Source organism: Rhea pennata, chromosome 15 (genome assembly GCF_028389875.1).
Source record: "Rhea pennata isolate bPtePen1 chromosome 15, bPtePen1.pri, whole genome shotgun sequence".
NCBI classification, from domain to species: Eukaryota; Metazoa; Chordata; class Aves; order Rheiformes; family Rheidae; genus Rhea; species Rhea pennata.
Window position 1 is genome coordinate 15700509 of NC_084677.1, and position 16152 is coordinate 15716660.

At 53.8% G+C, this 16152-nt stretch overlaps 2 protein-coding genes across 2 annotated transcripts; both read right to left on the reverse strand.

Annotated features, from left to right (window-relative positions):
* Positions 1-601: 601 nt before the first annotated feature.
* Positions 602-1771, reverse strand: LOC134147293 (F-box/LRR-repeat protein 18-like). Its single transcript, XM_062588310.1, has 2 exons — positions 1622-1771; positions 602-941 (listed from the first exon to the last, which is right to left on the reverse strand). Exons 1-2 carry the CDS (start codon positions 1754-1756, stop codon positions 711-713), a joined length of 366 nt encoding a protein of 121 aa, XP_062444294.1. The 5' UTR covers positions 1757-1771; the 3' UTR covers positions 602-710.
* A 5433-nt stretch (positions 1772-7204) lies between these two features.
* Positions 7205-12095, reverse strand: ACTB (actin beta). Its single transcript, XM_062588759.1, has 6 exons — positions 11970-12095; positions 10327-10455; positions 9748-9987; positions 8790-9228; positions 8288-8469; positions 7205-7935 (listed from the first exon to the last, which is right to left on the reverse strand). The coding sequence occupies exons 2-6, from the start codon at positions 10447-10449 to the stop codon at positions 7792-7794; spliced, it is 1128 nt and encodes a 375-aa protein (XP_062444743.1). The 5' UTR covers positions 10450-10455; positions 11970-12095; the 3' UTR covers positions 7205-7791.
* Positions 12096-16152: the final 4057 nt, after the last annotated feature.

The window sequence follows — 16152 nt, forward strand, 5'->3', positions numbered from 1 at the left end:
CTCTTAAGGTTATACTTCCTTTACCTTCCCAGTTTGTGCAGTTTTGCAATACTGACTGTGAGGCTGAATCTTTTCAGCAAATGGCAGAGGAATGGAAGACAATCTCCATTTTCTAATGGCAAAGCTATTTCAGTAGACATAGAAATAGCTATCTATGGAAATATTCCTCTTCCAGTATGAGTTTCCATTCTCCTTCATCCAATTCCTTCTTTGGAAATGAAGGAAAGAGGCTCCCTTTTGCCTACACTTGGTGTTACAGTCCTCAAAAACATATCACTCTTCATTCCCTATTTTTGTTTTTGTTACAAGGTATATAGATTTTCTGGCTTAGCTGACGGCATGCCTGACAGCAACACACACTAACTTGTCTGTTTGTACAGACTTTTTTGTACAACATGGGAAAAAAAAGAAATAAGGAAACATCAGTTTTACACAACCACAGTCAAAGGCAGCTATAAATGGGGGGACAGGACAGGACACAGATTTACTTTCATTTTAGCTTCCAGAAACTAGAAGACGACAGTTTTCACTGATGGCATTTTATATAACTAATGGAACAGAGAGCTCTTCTAACAAAGCATTCTGGAAAACAAATGCTTTTATAAAAAACAGTTTTATTGTTTATTTGCTTTCAGAGTTCAAGAGCAGCACATTTATGGAGACACACAGAAAAGTTCTGCTCCTTGGAACTTTTTCAGACGTCTTCAGAGCTAACAGAAGAGGCAAGCTACTGTCCCCACCTTGTAGTCTTTCTGAAGCAAGACTGTATGGGTTAGACTCTTGTCAAGGCAGAGCGTTGCAAGTTTCCTGCAGGTTCCCCTGACATTCAGGACAAGGTCTGTGCAAGGGACGTAGCTTAGGATGTGCAAGAGGATCTCATCAGAAAAATCCATCAAGTTGACACCACTGCTTTCTTCTTCACTCTCCCCACTTATGATCTCCTGGGAAAAAGAAAAAAAAAAAAAGAAAGAAAAAGATCAGAAACATCAGCAAAGCTCATGAGAGGACAAATACCTTGAGACTTGGAACGATTTATTAAGCGAAGAAAAAAATGGAAACGGAATCACTTGAATCATGAAGTACTTCTGTCTGCATAGAGAAACCAAAAAAAACCCTTTCCTTTAGAAACCAAAACTGATGTAGCGCAAAGCCACGGACAAAGCCACAGTACTCTTTTGCTACTGACCACTTCAAAATGAGAAAAAAATGTTTTACATTCAAACTGCTTCTGCTGCTTATTTCGTAATTGGGAAGTGATTTTCCCTGCTTCTTTCACAGCACAACACCTCATTCTCTCTCCTTCTTGCTTCCGAGTGCAATCTATTTAAATAACCTTTAGTCTTCTGAGAGGTTTCGTGTATACATCCACGTATGTGTAAAATAAATTCAGAGCTGCTCCGGTCTGCCGCTGCACGTTCGCGCCTTAACCCTCCCAGGCAGCCGCGGATTCAGAGTTACGGCCCCGCCGGCGCAGGGCGGCTTCCTCCGCCTGACGCCCCCCTCCTCCGACACCGAGCAAGCGAGGGACAGGGCAGCCGCCTCCCCGGGGAGGACATCGCCGCCTCGCCACGCGCCGCCGCTAACGGCCCGCCGAGGCCTCCCGCCCGCGGCCCGACCTCACCTCTCCACAGCGGAACATGGCGGCGGCACCGCGCGCCCGCTGCCGCCGCCGCCCCCGGGCGCCGCTCAAACCAGCCGCCTCCCGGCCTGGCTCCCAGCCGGCCCGGCCGCCGCACGGCTCTTCCGGCGCTGCCATGACCCGGCTTCCGCGTCTCGCCACTCCTCCGCGGCCGCCCCGAGCCTCCATCTTGAGCGCGGCCGCGGCCCGCGTGCGCGGAGGGCGGGAAGGGGCGGGGAGGCGCAGCCGTTCCTCGGCGCCATCTTGGGAGCGGCGTAAGGGGCCAGCACCGCCATCTTGGGAGCGGCGGGGTCCATGTTGGGATCCGGCCGCCCCGCTCGCTCTTGTTCCCCCGCCGCGAAGCTGCATCCCCTCCCGCCCGCCTGCTGCTCGGGGGTGGCGGCTCTCCCCCACACCTGCCTCACACGGAGCGCAGCAGAGCCCTGAGTCGGCTCCGAGAATGCAAATAGAGCCTTTGAGGCACGGCAGGAAGCCGGGCGCAGCGCTGACTCACCTAGCCAAGCAACGCCGGCGGCATTGGAAGCGCTTGGAAAATAATCCTCTCTGTTCTTGGTGGCCTCCTAGCCTGGAGGCAGCTGGGATGTGGGAGACATGACACACATGAGCCCTGGATTGGTTAATGTTGACTGGGGGGGGGGGGGGTTTGCATGACTTCCTCGGTGCCCATCCTCTTCCCACCAGTGCATCCACCCCACCTGGAAAACCCAAAATATAAACTAGCTGGCTTCACGTTCACTGCTGTCCCAGGTAACGATCGTAAACCTGGGTGCTAACTAGTCTCAATCAGCTTTGGCTGCAGGTGTGAAGTGTGATGCTTAGCTTAGAGGACCTTGCAGAACTCTTCAGGAGCTGCTGTGAGCTCAACCTTTGCAAAGAGCAACCTGCTTTGGGTGCAGCTGGCTTGGCACTGCTATTATTAGCTCCTGATCCCAAATCTCAAGCACAGACAGGACCAGAGTGCTGGAATTTCTACAGTTACGTGTACACTTCATTATTCATAGAAAGTGTTCTTTAAATATGACCTGCAAATGAAGATGACTAGGTTGCTGCTTTCTTCCTGTTTTGTTGTTGTCGTTTAAGGCCATGAATGAGGACTCAGAGGGATGGGTTAGGCATTTAGCTTAGAAGTATCAAGTGCCTCAAATCTTGAGTTACCTATTTTGCTTCTAGGCCTGTGAGAAGGATCTGGAGATAAAGAGGAAAACCTCTCTGAGCCATCAGCTGAGTGAGAGCCTCAGTAAAAGCATCTGTACCTGTTGTGTTTGTTATGTGTTTCAGTTAAATAGAAGGTAATGACAAATTAAATGCAGAGTCAGGACTGACTTGTCTGATATCTGGGACATCTACCAACCTACCACATTCGCAGTCATTAGGGAGAGCAGAGACAAGAGTGGAGAAGACCTGAATTTCCAATGTAAATGTACATAAAATCAACAGCAGGGCCAGGAAGCAGAGTAAAAGCCCTACCAAGAGTCTAGGCTGAGCCTCTTAGAAGCAGCACAAAGTAGAGATGCAAAGATGGCCAATGCAGGGTTAGTTGCAGCCACAAGGACATGTTGGCTGTGTTAGGACTAGCTGCAGGTTCCCGCCACTTCTAGGTCATGTGTGGACCATGCAGCAGTTGCCAACCGCAGCCATGAGCTGAGAACTGAGATAGGTTAAAGAACCTTCCCAAGAGAAGCTAGGCTTACAGCAGTTCATAAGAGGAGCTGCGCTCAAACTCACCATCCACCAAGCAAATAAGCAATGTGGCACTATAGATAAGGCACAGAGCTTTAATACAGGGTGGCAGTAGGACATCAGATAGACCATAAAGTAGGAAGGAGATGAGCACTGCCATGCCAAACACTGACATACCTCATGACACTCACGACAGCCTCCACAAGAAGCAGGATTTGGTTCCAATCTGGGCCAGCTTAGAGCAGGCTTTGATCATTTTATGACTAATACACAGCTGTTTTAGCCCAAAGAAGGCAAGCACATACCATGCTACCCCAGTCCAGGAGAGCAAACAAACAAATCCAGTGCTAGTATCAAGTCATTTTGTTCTGTGTAAGGCAACATCTCTATTGTTCATGACCAGACTGACTTGGTGATTTTTGCCCTTGGAAACCCTTGAGTCATTTTTCTCCATTGATTCCTAATAACACTGATGCACTCCAGACATCTCTTTATCAGCATGACTAAAGCCCACCTGGGCTACAGTGGATAGAGCACTTGGTATGGTGATTTTGAATACTTGATACAGTCTAATACAGTAAGGCCTACTAAAGCAGATTACAGATGGGTATAATGCAAGTCAGGGCAGGCTCCAGGTCAGTAATCCCTCTGCAAAGACCAACTTCAAAGGCCAGGACTTCTCCTCCTAGCACAGAAAAAACTCTCAGTCCAAACCATGAACTGATACCTCGGCCCATTTTTAAGCTGATGCTTTGCATGTTTGGAGGGGACTTTCACAAAGAGGCAATTCAGTTTGAATGCCATGGGATTTCCCAGGTCATTTGCATGCAGAGAGCCTGTACCTTTCCTGGAGCAGCTCATGCCCTCTAAAGAGCAAATTGGACCCCACTGGTGAGGAAACATTTCTCTGTAATGCAGCAGGCTGCCAGGTAATGAGAAAGTGCTCCTTCGTGAGACTAGGAGACTACTGAACAAGAAGACCCTTCAAGAACCCTAAATCCCAAGAACTGCAACAGTCTCCTTTGCCAAGGACATCACTAATTCCCGGCAGTGGCTTGATTCCATAAGCGGCTCAGTGAGGTGACTTTCCAGGTCACCAGCTAAGTGCAGGTGAACTGCCAGTGATTGTCTCCAGCAGGAGCGAAAGTTGGGTGCTTTCAGCGAAGAAAGGGCATAAACTGCGTTCATTGAGCTCCTAGATGAACCGTCTCCCCCTGTGCAGCTAAAGAGTGGCAAGGAAGGCCTGACTGATTTGTAATGATCTCAAAGGTCTTGGAGGGAGATGGCCAAGTTCTGCCATCTCTGCAGGCCTGAGAAATGATAATACCTCACAGTCACTGAGCCAGACCTGCTCAGCCCAGGCCATCTGGGGAGACCGGCCCATTGGTGGCCATTTTAACCTCTGCTCCACACACAATCCCTGACTCAGGAGATGTCTAAGCTTCTTTTCCTCAGAGAAGGCGGAGGAGGTAGCCAGGGGACTGCTTATTCCCTACACATCTTTGACTTCTGCCTTAAAGACCTCATTGCTGGTGGCTTGAAGAGCCAGGACACAACTAAATACACTCCTCTGTGGCCCTCTGCAGCCAGTGAACAGGCCCCATGGTATTTTCCCAACTCTGTGAAATATCAAGGGGAGTAACTGGGTCCTTCAAAATACACCAACAGAGATGCTGCAGTTAAAAATGCCTCCTTTTCAGTCCCTGGTGTCCCTGAAAGGAAACCACCCTGGACTTCCCCCTGCTCGCAGGAGTCCGGAGCAGTGAATAATGCTTGCAGGCTTCCCTGCTCGGCACCACATACTTTTCTCCAGCATGTAATGGCCCAAAGGAGGTGTAAACCATGTCTTGCTTGAGCCGCCTGCAAAGCATCTGTGCACATGGTGGCCCCATGCCGGAGAGGCATCAGGAAAGAACACAAAAGCTCAGCCTTGTTTTAGTGGGGCCTAGTCACCTGGAGCAGCAAAACAGGAAGAGAGGGAAAAAAACAGCAAAGTGTTAACTGAGAGAAAGCCTGGTTTTCTGCTCTCTGAAGCATGCGAAATCAGCCCAGCTACCCTGCGCTCAGGTGGCTCTGCACCAGCAGAGTGCTCGCCTCTCCCTGTACCCACACCTCTTCCTGCCTGAGCTGCACTTAGCCCCAGGCGTTCTCCTGCTCTGTAGTTTCTCCCTCACTGCCACCATCACCTCTTGTTGTTTGTGTCTCAACACATTTTTCCACAGCAATCAGCAGAAAGATTTTTCCAAAGCAATCAGGGAGGACTGAACACAGGAGCCCGACTTGCAGATAGATGCCCCATTTCTCAATCTCCATCTTCTCTTCTCCCTTCCTGGCCTCTCCCTGGGCCCGCTCTCGCCAGCTCCCGCCCCAGGGATGGCCATTGCCTCCTCCTCACCCCAACTCCCCCCCAGACCCCAGGTTATAATCCCAGTTTGTGCCTTGCTCCATCCTGTTTCACCTCCCCCACTGGGAACTGGTGCTTCCAGTAACTCCTCTGCCCAGCCTGTGTCTGCACCTACAGACCTGTCAGGCTCCTACTGTACCTGGACCGGTCGAAGGGAGGCTGGGGAGATGAAGGGCAGAAACCAGCAGGTCCAACCTGAATACAGCATGACGCCAGATCGGGATCAGGGCAGGCAGAGGATTAAAGAGCCAACGGAGCCTGCTCCCTGCCTTTCATCTGCTGTGAGCATGACACAATTAGCTCTTCAAAGACAGGCAAGTTAGAGGAGCCTTGGAAAGCCAGCAATGCCTGTAAGCAAGGGCTCCAAGGTCTCGTCCTCCCTTACGCAGGCAACACAAAGTGTCACCTGGCATTACTTGCTTAGTCCCTGATCTGTCAGCCCCGCTGCTCTCTGAACTCCTTTTCACACCAGGGACAGTGGCTGCAGTTCCCCAGACCTCAGAGGTTTCCCTGCGCCTGATGGCGCTTGAGCTCCCATCAAGGCTTTGTCAGGATCCCCAGTGCAGTTGCTTGTTTAACACCTGCAAGAACTCAAGGTGCTAAATAAGGCTGAAATTTTACAGGTTCAGAAGTCAAGAGGATGGGGACTATGCTGAAGAGCCATATATGCCTCCTCTCTGGAGGCCAGGCCAGCAGCAATTTCTGCAGAGCCCACAGCAAGCAGAGCAGTCAGAGGAGTTTCCGCACCCAGGCTGCCTCACCTGCTCAGCCAGGAGTGGGGTAGGGCCTGCCTCTAGTTGTTGCTGAGTAAGTAACACAGCTTTCTCACACCCCTTTCTCACCCCCACCTAGGCACAGCAATGTATTAACAGCCCAGTGTCTCTGCTCTGCAAGGTTGCTGTTTTCCTAACTCAACAGAAAACTCGCTCTTGCCTTTAACTCGTTTATACCCCACTGAGCACCTGTGTCCCATGCAGAACTCACTCACAGGCTGCAGCTGGGGTGAGCTACAGGTATGGTCAGAGGCACAGAAGTGCAGCAGGATGCGGGGGGCTGGAGTACAGCAGGCACACTGCTCCGTGGGATCTGGGGAGCTACACACCTCAAGCAGCTGCTTTGGGGCAGTAGTTACGGCACCCCTGCTCCATTTGTTTTCACCAGCTGCAGAGCCAGGTTATACTGCAGCACCAAGGAGGGAAGAGAGAAGGTTGCCTTTAATCCCCTCTCCAAACCCAGCAGCTCTTTCCAGAAGGTGGAAGCACACTGCCCACCCTTCGCAGGGCAGCCGTCAGGCTATTTTCGCCAGCTCAGCTCTCACACACAACCTAGTGAGCTATCTGGCTTCCACACCAGCCAGCCCCCAGCACAAGCATACAAGCCAGATCAGATACCCAACTCTAGCAGCCTGGCAAGGCTAGATTGGAGCATTTAGTAACTGCCACAGAACTACACAAGAAAAAGAAGTTAACACCAGTCAAGCCTCTATTGTGTGCACTTTTATTTGAACTGGTCTTAAGTCAGTGTACAGGTAGCCTCTCCCTCCCCCACATACAGGCACCACTTGTCCTAAATCCTGCAGGGGACTGTAAAGCCTTCATTCACATCTATCACTGGGGAACACAGCCCGCTTGCTTGACAAATCAGAGAGAATCAAGTGTGTTTTGTTTAAGGCGGAAGATACAAAAAGACACTTGTTGGGTTACATAATTTACAGACAAGCAATTATAACCGAACACCAGTAGCTGGTATTGGCTCCTCAGAGCTGGGCTGCTGCCTTCACAGAGGCGACTAACTTCCTGTAACAATGCATTATAACAATATTTGGAATGACTATTAAAAAAGAAACAAATGTACAATCAAAGTCCTCAGATGCATTGTAGAACTTTGGGGGCGTTCGCTCCAACATCTCATTTTATGACTGCTGCTTCACCGTTCCAGTTTTTTAATCCTGAGTCAAGCGCCAAAAAAAGAAAAAAAACAAATAAAGCCATGCCAATCTCGTCTTGTTTTATGCGCATTTATGGGTTTCATCTCATCACAAGGGTGTGGGTGTTGATAACAGTCTGGTTTAGAAGCATTTGCGGTGGACAATGGAGGGTCCGGATTCATCATACTCTTGCTTGCTGATCCACATCTGCTGGAAGGTGGACAGGGAGGCCAGGATGGAGCCTCCAATCCAGACAGAGTACTTGCGCTCAGGTGGAGCAATGATCTGCAGAGAAGAGGAGGAATGCATCAGGTACACAGTTACGATACTACACCTACTGCTCATGCATGCACAGCCCTGCAAGACAAGGACTCCCCTATCTAGCCTCAGCCAAGAAACAACCAAGTTTGAGCAACATGGAAGTACAAAATCCTGCAACTACTCCATTCTCCCCCATTTACAGCCCATTAATGCTACTATTCATGTGGTTGAACAGATGTTACCTTGTCCAAACAAGGCTGTTAGACTGGACTACTCAGACAGAGAGAGGTATCCCTAGGAGTTCAGTTCATCCCCTCCACCCACCCACTCTGGATTTTGGCAGGAATGCCAAGAGGTTCCCATGGCTCCAACCTACCTTGATTTTCATTGTGCTGGGTGCCAGGGCTGTGATCTCCTTCTGCATCCTGTCAGCAATGCCAGGGTACATTGTAGTACCACCGGACAGCACTGTGTTGGCATACAGATCCTTACGGATATCCACATCACACTTCATGATGGAGTTGAAGGTAGTTTCATGGATACCACAGGACTCCATACCTGTGAGGAAAAAAGTCCTAGGTCAGCAAGAGCTCATGGACACAGCCAAGGAAGCAGGACTGGCAAGTGAGAGCCAGGCAACTCCTGCAAGCAGGAAGGCACTACAAGCAGAGCTACAGCTCTAGAAGTCTCCACCTCCCCATTTTACTACCTTAAGTCCCTCATAGCTTCAGGCCATGTGGAAAGAAAAACTAAGTGGTGAGACAGGATAGGTGGGCCTTGCTAGCACCATAGTGACAGTGATAAATGCTAGTCTCTAGGCCACTCCTTTACAGGAGGGAACAGGGAGGCGTAAGGTCTCCTAGAAGAGTTGGACTTACCCAAGAAAGATGGCTGGAAGAGGGCCTCGGGGCACCTGAACCTCTCATTGCCAATGGTGATGACCTGACCATCAGGGAGTTCATAGCTCTTCTCCAGGGAAGAGCTAGAGGCAGCTGTGGCCATCTCCTGCTCAAAATCCAGGGCAACATAGCACAGCTTCTCCTTGATGTCACGCACAATTTCTCTCTCAGCTGTGGTGGTGAAGCTGTAGCCTCTCTCTGTCAGGATCTTCATGAGGTAGTCCGTCAGGTCACGGCCAGCCAGATCCAGACGGAGGATGGCATGGGGGAGGGCATAACCTTCGTAGATGGGCACAGTGTGGGTAACACCATCACCAGAGTCCATCACAATACCAGTGGTACGGCCAGAGGCATACAGGGACAACACAGCCTGAATGGCTACATACATGGCTGGGGTGTTGAAGGTCTCAAACATGATCTGAAGGAAGAAGAGAAGGCATTGAGTCAACAAGACAAACTAGGGTTCACTCACTAAAGGCCTACACCAAATCCATGCAAATTGTTTTGCTTAGAAGTGCTTGTCCCTAGACAGGACTCTTCATTCCCTCTGGAAGGGGTCAGTGCTTTTATCTCGCCTATTATCAACCCGTATCTGCCAGGTCAGAGCCTCAGGAGGACACTATCAAAGGCCCATTCAAGTGTCACAGCAAGGAAAAAAATTACTAACTACAATAGTCACTCAAGGTTGGTAAATGGGTTAGTGTCTAGTCAGAAACAGCAGTTAAACAAGTTGCTAGTCAGTCTCCGAGAAAGCCAGCTTATAAGAGCAAACAAAACCTGTCAAGGTCCAGCAAAGAGGAGACTCAGGTCAGGAAAGGAAAACCCTGTAAAGATGGCAAAAAGGGAGAATAGTGGTGAAGGTGCAGAGAAGACAACATAGAAGAGGAAAGCTGGCTGCAGCAGTATCTGCTCTAGCACCAAGTTCAGTTTTACATACCTGTGTCATCTTTTCTCTGTTGGCTTTGGGGTTCAGGGGAGCCTCTGTGAGCAGCACAGGGTGCTCCTCAGGGGCTACTCTCAGCTCATTGTAGAAAGTATGGTGCCAGATCTTCTCCATGTCATCCCAGTTGGTGACAATACCGTGTTCAATGGGGTACTTCAGGGTCAAGATACCTCTTTTGCTCTGGGCTTCATCACCAACATAGCTGTCTTTCTGGCCCATACCAACCATCACACCCTGCACAACAAGAAAAATGAAGTAGCGAATTTAACTGAAGGGTTAGCCACACTTGGTAGATAACTGGAAAAAAAAACCCACCCTACACCTGTAGTGACTTTCCTCTTCTGTCCCCACTCCTTCAAGAAAGCAGTTTGTCAATTCCCCTAATGTACACTGATAAACACTACAGCAGAGCTCCATACAATGCACTCCCACCACCAGCTACTGCTGCTCCACAGAAGCCAGATGCACCACAGACAAATACAAGGGCTTCTTTAAGCTTATTGCCTTTAAGGGCATTGTTCCCACTGCAAACTCCTTTGGACTGTCTGATAAAGAGGTAGTCCAGCCACATACCTGATGTCTGGGGCGACCAACGATGGATGGGAAGACAGCACGTGGGGCATCATCCCCAGCAAAACCAGCCTTGCACATACCAGAGCCATTGTCAACAACGAGCGCAGCAATATCATCATCCATGGCTGACTGTGGGAGGATAGGAGAGCATGTCAGTGAGCATAGCCACTCGCGTGCCAGCAACCGAGAAAACCTCGGCAGGGAATTTCTTCTCCAAAGCCGCAGCGGAGAAACCCCACACAGCACAGAGCCACCGGTGTCCAGGCAGCCGCCCTGGACCACGCCGCCAAGGCCCTTCCCCACCCATTTCCTTCCTGTTTGCGCAGCACCGCTTCGCCCAGCGCCCGCTAGAGGGGGCGGCGCATTCCAGCCTCCGGCACCGCACGGATTTGGGACAAAGGAAGTCCCCGCGCCCTCGCGCAGTATTACCATAAAAGGCAATGGATCGAGCGCGCCTCGCACCGAGCCGGGCGCACGGCCCCGCGCCAGCGCCGGGAGGGGGGAGGCGGCCGCCGCCCGGCCACGCCCCCTCCGCCGCCCGGCCACGCCCGCGGCCACGCCCTCCCCCGGCCACGCGCGCGGGGCTCCGGAGCGCGCCCCCGCCGCCGGGCGCCCGCCCCCGCCCCGGAGCCGCCGCCCCTCCCCGAGCGCCCCGCGGCTCCGGCCACCTCCGTTTCAGCCTCCTCGCCCGAGCCGCCCGCCCGGCACGGAGCACACGCGGGATTAGAGCCGCCTCGTTATGCAACTGTCACCCGCCCCGGGAAGGGCGAGTTCAGCCAAGGCGCTTCTACAAGTGCCAGGTTTAATCTGCTGTGAGGCGGGGCTGGCGGGGGGAGGCAGCTCCCAGCCCCCGAGCCCGGCACGCTGGGAACTGTAGTCCCCGGCAAGCAGCCCGGTCCCGACAAGGGCACTGCGGCTCCCGGCGGGGGGGGGCCTCTTCCCCATCCCCATTTTTCTGCCCGTGCGAGCCGGCAGCCACCTCTCCCTCCGCGGAGGGAGCACCCGGACCCCCCGCCCGCAGCGAAGGCGCGGAGGCTCCCCGCGTGGGTCCAAGCACCGGGGTGGGAGCGACCGCACCCCCTTTCCCTCGCCGCTGGGGCCCCCCATGCTGCTCCCACCCCGCCTCATGGGCTGGGGGGAGGGGGGCGGAAGGCGGCGCAGACAAAGCCCCATCGTCCCATCCCCCCTGCTCCACGGCACACAATAGCCGCCCCCTCCCCTCTCCCCGTCGGGCAAAGCCGCCGCCCCCGAGAAATCCTCTTAGGAGGCAGATCAGCCCCGCAACAGCTCTCTCCGCAAGCGGGGACCGGTGGGGGAGGAGGGGGGAAGAAGCACCCTGCGCGGCTGCACCTGCGCCCCAACCGGGCGGCTCCTCATCTCCCTCCCCCGAAACAAAGCGCGCCCCAGGAGCGTGCCCGCCGCGAGGCGCGCCGGCACGCCCGGCGCCCAAGGGGGAGGGCGGCCCCGCTCGCAACTTTTAATTTAATCCGCCGGTGCAAACCAAGACCTGCTAGAAAACTAAAAAAATATATATAAAAAAAAATAAACAAGCACAAGAGCGCGGGAAGAAGGCCGTGGAAACGCAGCGGGCAAGGCCCCCGCCCCCCTCGCCCCCACCCACCCCCACGCGGGGCCCCGCTCACCTTTAGGGAGCTGCGCGGTCAGAGCCGGGGCGGGCGGCGCGAGGCGGCAGCGGGGCGCGCAGACAGACAAACACACACACGCGCGCGCGCGCACTCACACACGCGAGGCGGAGGCAGCTCGCAGCGACTCCCGCCCGCCGCGCGCCCCGGGTTATATGGGGCCGGCGCCGCCGCCGCCTCGCCATAAAAGGAAACTTTCGGAGCGCGCCCTCCTGATTGGCCCCCGCCGCGCCTACCCGCCTCGCGCCGCCGCGCCTCGCGCGCGCCGCCCCGCGCGCGGCAGCGCCCCCCACCCGCCCTGTGAGGGGAAAAAAAACCCACCGCGCACCGCGGAGGGGAGGGGGCGGGGGGCGCCCGCGCGGCCCCTCACAAAGGACCGGGGCCGGCTCCGGCTCGGAGGCCGCGGCGGGAAAGGCCGCAGCGACGGGGCTATGTGCGGGCGGGGGGGCGGGTGAGGGTCCGCTGCTCCGCTCTAGCCCAGCCCCAGCCGCAGCTCACGGCGCGGTGGCGGTGCGGGGCTGCCGCCGGGCCGGCTGCTAGAGTGTGTGTGTGTGTGTGTGTTGGGGGGTGGGTTGCGGCGGGGAAGGAGGCCGCGGTGTGTGCCCGCCGGGCTGCCCCGGGCACGGAGCGGCGGGGAACCGTCGCTGGGAGCTGATCGCTGTCCAGAGCTGGGTCTTGGGCCGAGTTTGCCGCCGATGTCAGCGGACACCCGGGGTGTGTGTGTGTGGAGGGGAGGGGACAGCTCTCGCTAGCCCCCTGCGATCAGCCCCCCCTCCAACCGGGGAACGCTGCATGCACCTTCAGAAAGCCGTTAAGAGGCTACTGTATTTTTACTGAGAGAGAATGTGCTGCAGACATGTCACCTGGAAGAAGGAAATGATCCCCCGGCTCTGACTAAGGCGTTGAGTCAAGCGGAGCAGTTTGGCTCACGGGCGAGGTGCCCCCGCCCCTCCGCGCCGAGGTCGCTGTGCCAGCAGCGCTTCGGCTAGATCGGGGCGATGCTTGTTTCTTTACCGTTTGATCCATGTGGGGCAAAGCCTGCTGGAAGGGTGTGTGGCGCCATACGTGGCCGCTCCTCTCTGGACTGCATTTCTGCAGTCCTGCGTTTCGTTATTATAATGAGACACCAGTTCAAAATAAAGGCAAGGACACTATTAGCCAAATGGTTCCCAGCAGTGACAGAGGGCTTTGCATCCCCAGAACATTGTACAAACATGGGCTGATTAATCAAGTTAATTAAGCAGCCCTGTAAGTAAAGTAGCAGCATCTACTTGCAATCTGTTGCCAGTGCGAAGCGCACAGACTTCAGCTTAGGTGCTTTAAATATCCAGTCTCGTTTAAAGCACCAACCACAGGAAAAAGTCTCATGGCAAAAAAAAATATATATAAAAATGCGTGTTATTCACGGGACACCTCTGATCCAGCGTCTTAGAGAGGTCATCCAGGGGAAGGATGTGCTGAGCAGAGAGGCCCCAGGTGAGGCTGCAGGAAGAGGGAGGCTGCCGCTCTCCAGGCTGCTCCCGCATGCTCTTTGTCACTGGAGAGCCGCTGCGGTGGCTCAGCCGGAGAGGATGGGTGCGGGTTAGGGCCTGGAGGACTGGGCCTCCGTCCCCAAGCTGGCGTCGGTCCCCGCGGTGGGGTCCCTGTCCGCAGGGAGGCAGGAGCGCAGCGCAGTGTCTCCCTGCGAGCGCTGATAACCGCATCGGTGCTCCCTGGGACAAACAAAGGAGAGAGCAGCAGGAGGAACTGTGCAAAAGCCTCTGAGATGGAGTTTTGCAGTTACCTCATGTGAGGAGGGAGGGACGGGTGGAGAGGAGGCACAAGGTACAAATTGGGAACAGCAGCCCTGTCCCAGAGCGATGGCTGTGGCTGGCACGGTGGTGCTTTGCCACCTCTTCCCCATGGATCTGCCCCCTCCACTCCAGCACCAGTCTGAGACTGTTTTTTCAGAGGGGATGGAGCGGGGAGTAGAGAGCTGAGAGCCCAGGAGCCCAGTGACCCTGCTGGGACCCATTCCCTTCGCACCAGAGATGGTTATCACCATGGACCACCCCAGATCCACGCCCAGTTCCCTCAGCACCAGAGGTGGCCTTTGCCATGGACCACCTCAGGTCCATGCCCTGTTCCCTCTAGCCTCTTGGGAAGCACTCAGCCGAAAAAGATCAAGTCCAGGAAAGCAGGAGGTTTTTGTTAGGGCCATGCAGGCATGACAGGGACATGGTCTCCGGGTGTAACGTGCCCTTGCTGCTGGTTGTTTTCTCTGCAGCCTTGGGCAAATGGTACCAGATCTCTGTATCTCAGCTTCCCTTGCAGGAAAATGGAAATAATCGCTGTTAATTACATACCTCACAGGGAATTAATTAATATTTGCACTCCACTTTGAAGAGACTGATTATTAATTAGAAGATTATATGTCAGATAAGGGGAGCTACAAGGCATGGGTATATATGATGGCTTTTGTGGGTGGCAGGGATAAAACAGGGTCCGTGAATGCGCTGATGAGGGGCCTGCAGAAAACAACCACTAGCAAACAGCTAAATGCACCAGGATGACGGGTACAGGGAGGGAAATGTCAGTGGGAGGTCAGTATGGGTGAGTAACTGTTCCAGACAGTGGTCGCTTCACTGTCCTGTGCAAAAAGGGTGATGGAAGCAGGGGCTCAGGTGCATAAATATGAATGAAGTGTGGCGAGGGCCAGGGAGTGGGCAGTCCTCGGGGCAAGCAGGAGGACAGGGCGCTTGGGAGCACCTGTGTTAGCTGGACCAGGTGTGCATCTGCTGCAGCCTTTCTGTGGAGCATCCTGGTGAACAGGTAAGGTGTATCAGAGTTGGGGAACCACAGATGCGAGACAGCCTATTAAGCAGCACAGGAGATTATCAAGCAATTAGAATCTCCTAATTACGAGAATGAATCAGAAAGCAATCAATCTGCCGGCATCCGGAGTGCAATAACACAGGCCCCAGGTCTCACGTCTTTTAAAGGCAGCGGGACTTTTGCCCCAACAGGGATCATAGGATGTGGTCTGCAGCAACCAGACAGTGGTCCAGGCTCTGCCACTTCCTCTGAGGTTGAGATGGGCCAAGATTTGTGTGACGAACATAAAGGCAATTTAATAGCAAGGCCACCTGCCCATTGCTGTGTTCAAGGTTTAGACACGCCATAATGTGATAAACAAAGCCAGGATCATCCAGTCTTGCATTCAGGGCTCTCCTAATCTGTTCCTGGGTGTGTCACAGGAACAGAAAGGCGAGGAAGAGGAACAGTGAGCGGCAAAGGTCCACAGCTATTGTCCTCTGCTGTGTTGGGCCTGTGTTGTCTCTGAGTCCCTCTCGAGCCCATCAGACCAGGACAAAAGCCCATGTAGATCCCCGCTTTTCATGCGTGCGCTAAAAAGTAACGGAAAAGAAGTTGTGCCTCTAAGTGTTAGAGAGAGAAGGAAAACGGAAGCAAGACTTTCAATAAGCAACATTCAGGGTTTGGGATCTGAGCTAAGGCAATAGTCAAAACTCCATACCAAGGGGGTCTCAGTTTCCTATTGCCATAAAACTGCAGAAGTGCATCACTCTTCAACACACAGGGCACATGTCGTGGTGCAAACAGCCTCCACGCAGCCGAGACCTGCCACAACCCAGGGGCAAGAGAGCAAATGAAAGCGCAGGACAACCCCCAAGATATTTTTCAGTGCCAAGGTCTGTCGAGGCTTGTATAAAGGTCCATGAGGACAGTGATGACCGCAGAGCACCTCCCAGCACCAGCCAACCTGAAACCAGAAGCAAACTCCAGAATTTCTCTATTTTGCTTCACTTCTCCTTGTCTGTCCTTGGGTCTGTGCTGCAGAGCTCAGCTCGCGCTGGCTCTGGACAAAACCATCTGGAGGAGGATTCCTCCTACCCTTTGCTGGCTGATACGGTCAGGCTCGGCTCCGGCAGCGATAACACACGGTCCGGCCTTTATTTCTGCTTCTGCCCTGTACGTCCCACTCCTTTAATTTTACTTCAGCTGCATTCATGGGACAAAGTGTGAGCTCTGTTTTCTGCTCGCTTCTCCCTGTGGCTGTAATTGGGCCCTTATTTTCTTTAGCATGTGCTGTCACCACGCTCCTTGTAGCCACCTGCTCCTGCTGTCTCCATTTCCAGCCCCCTTGGAGAGGCTGATCTGAGCCCCCTTGTTCGCCTCCCCTCCC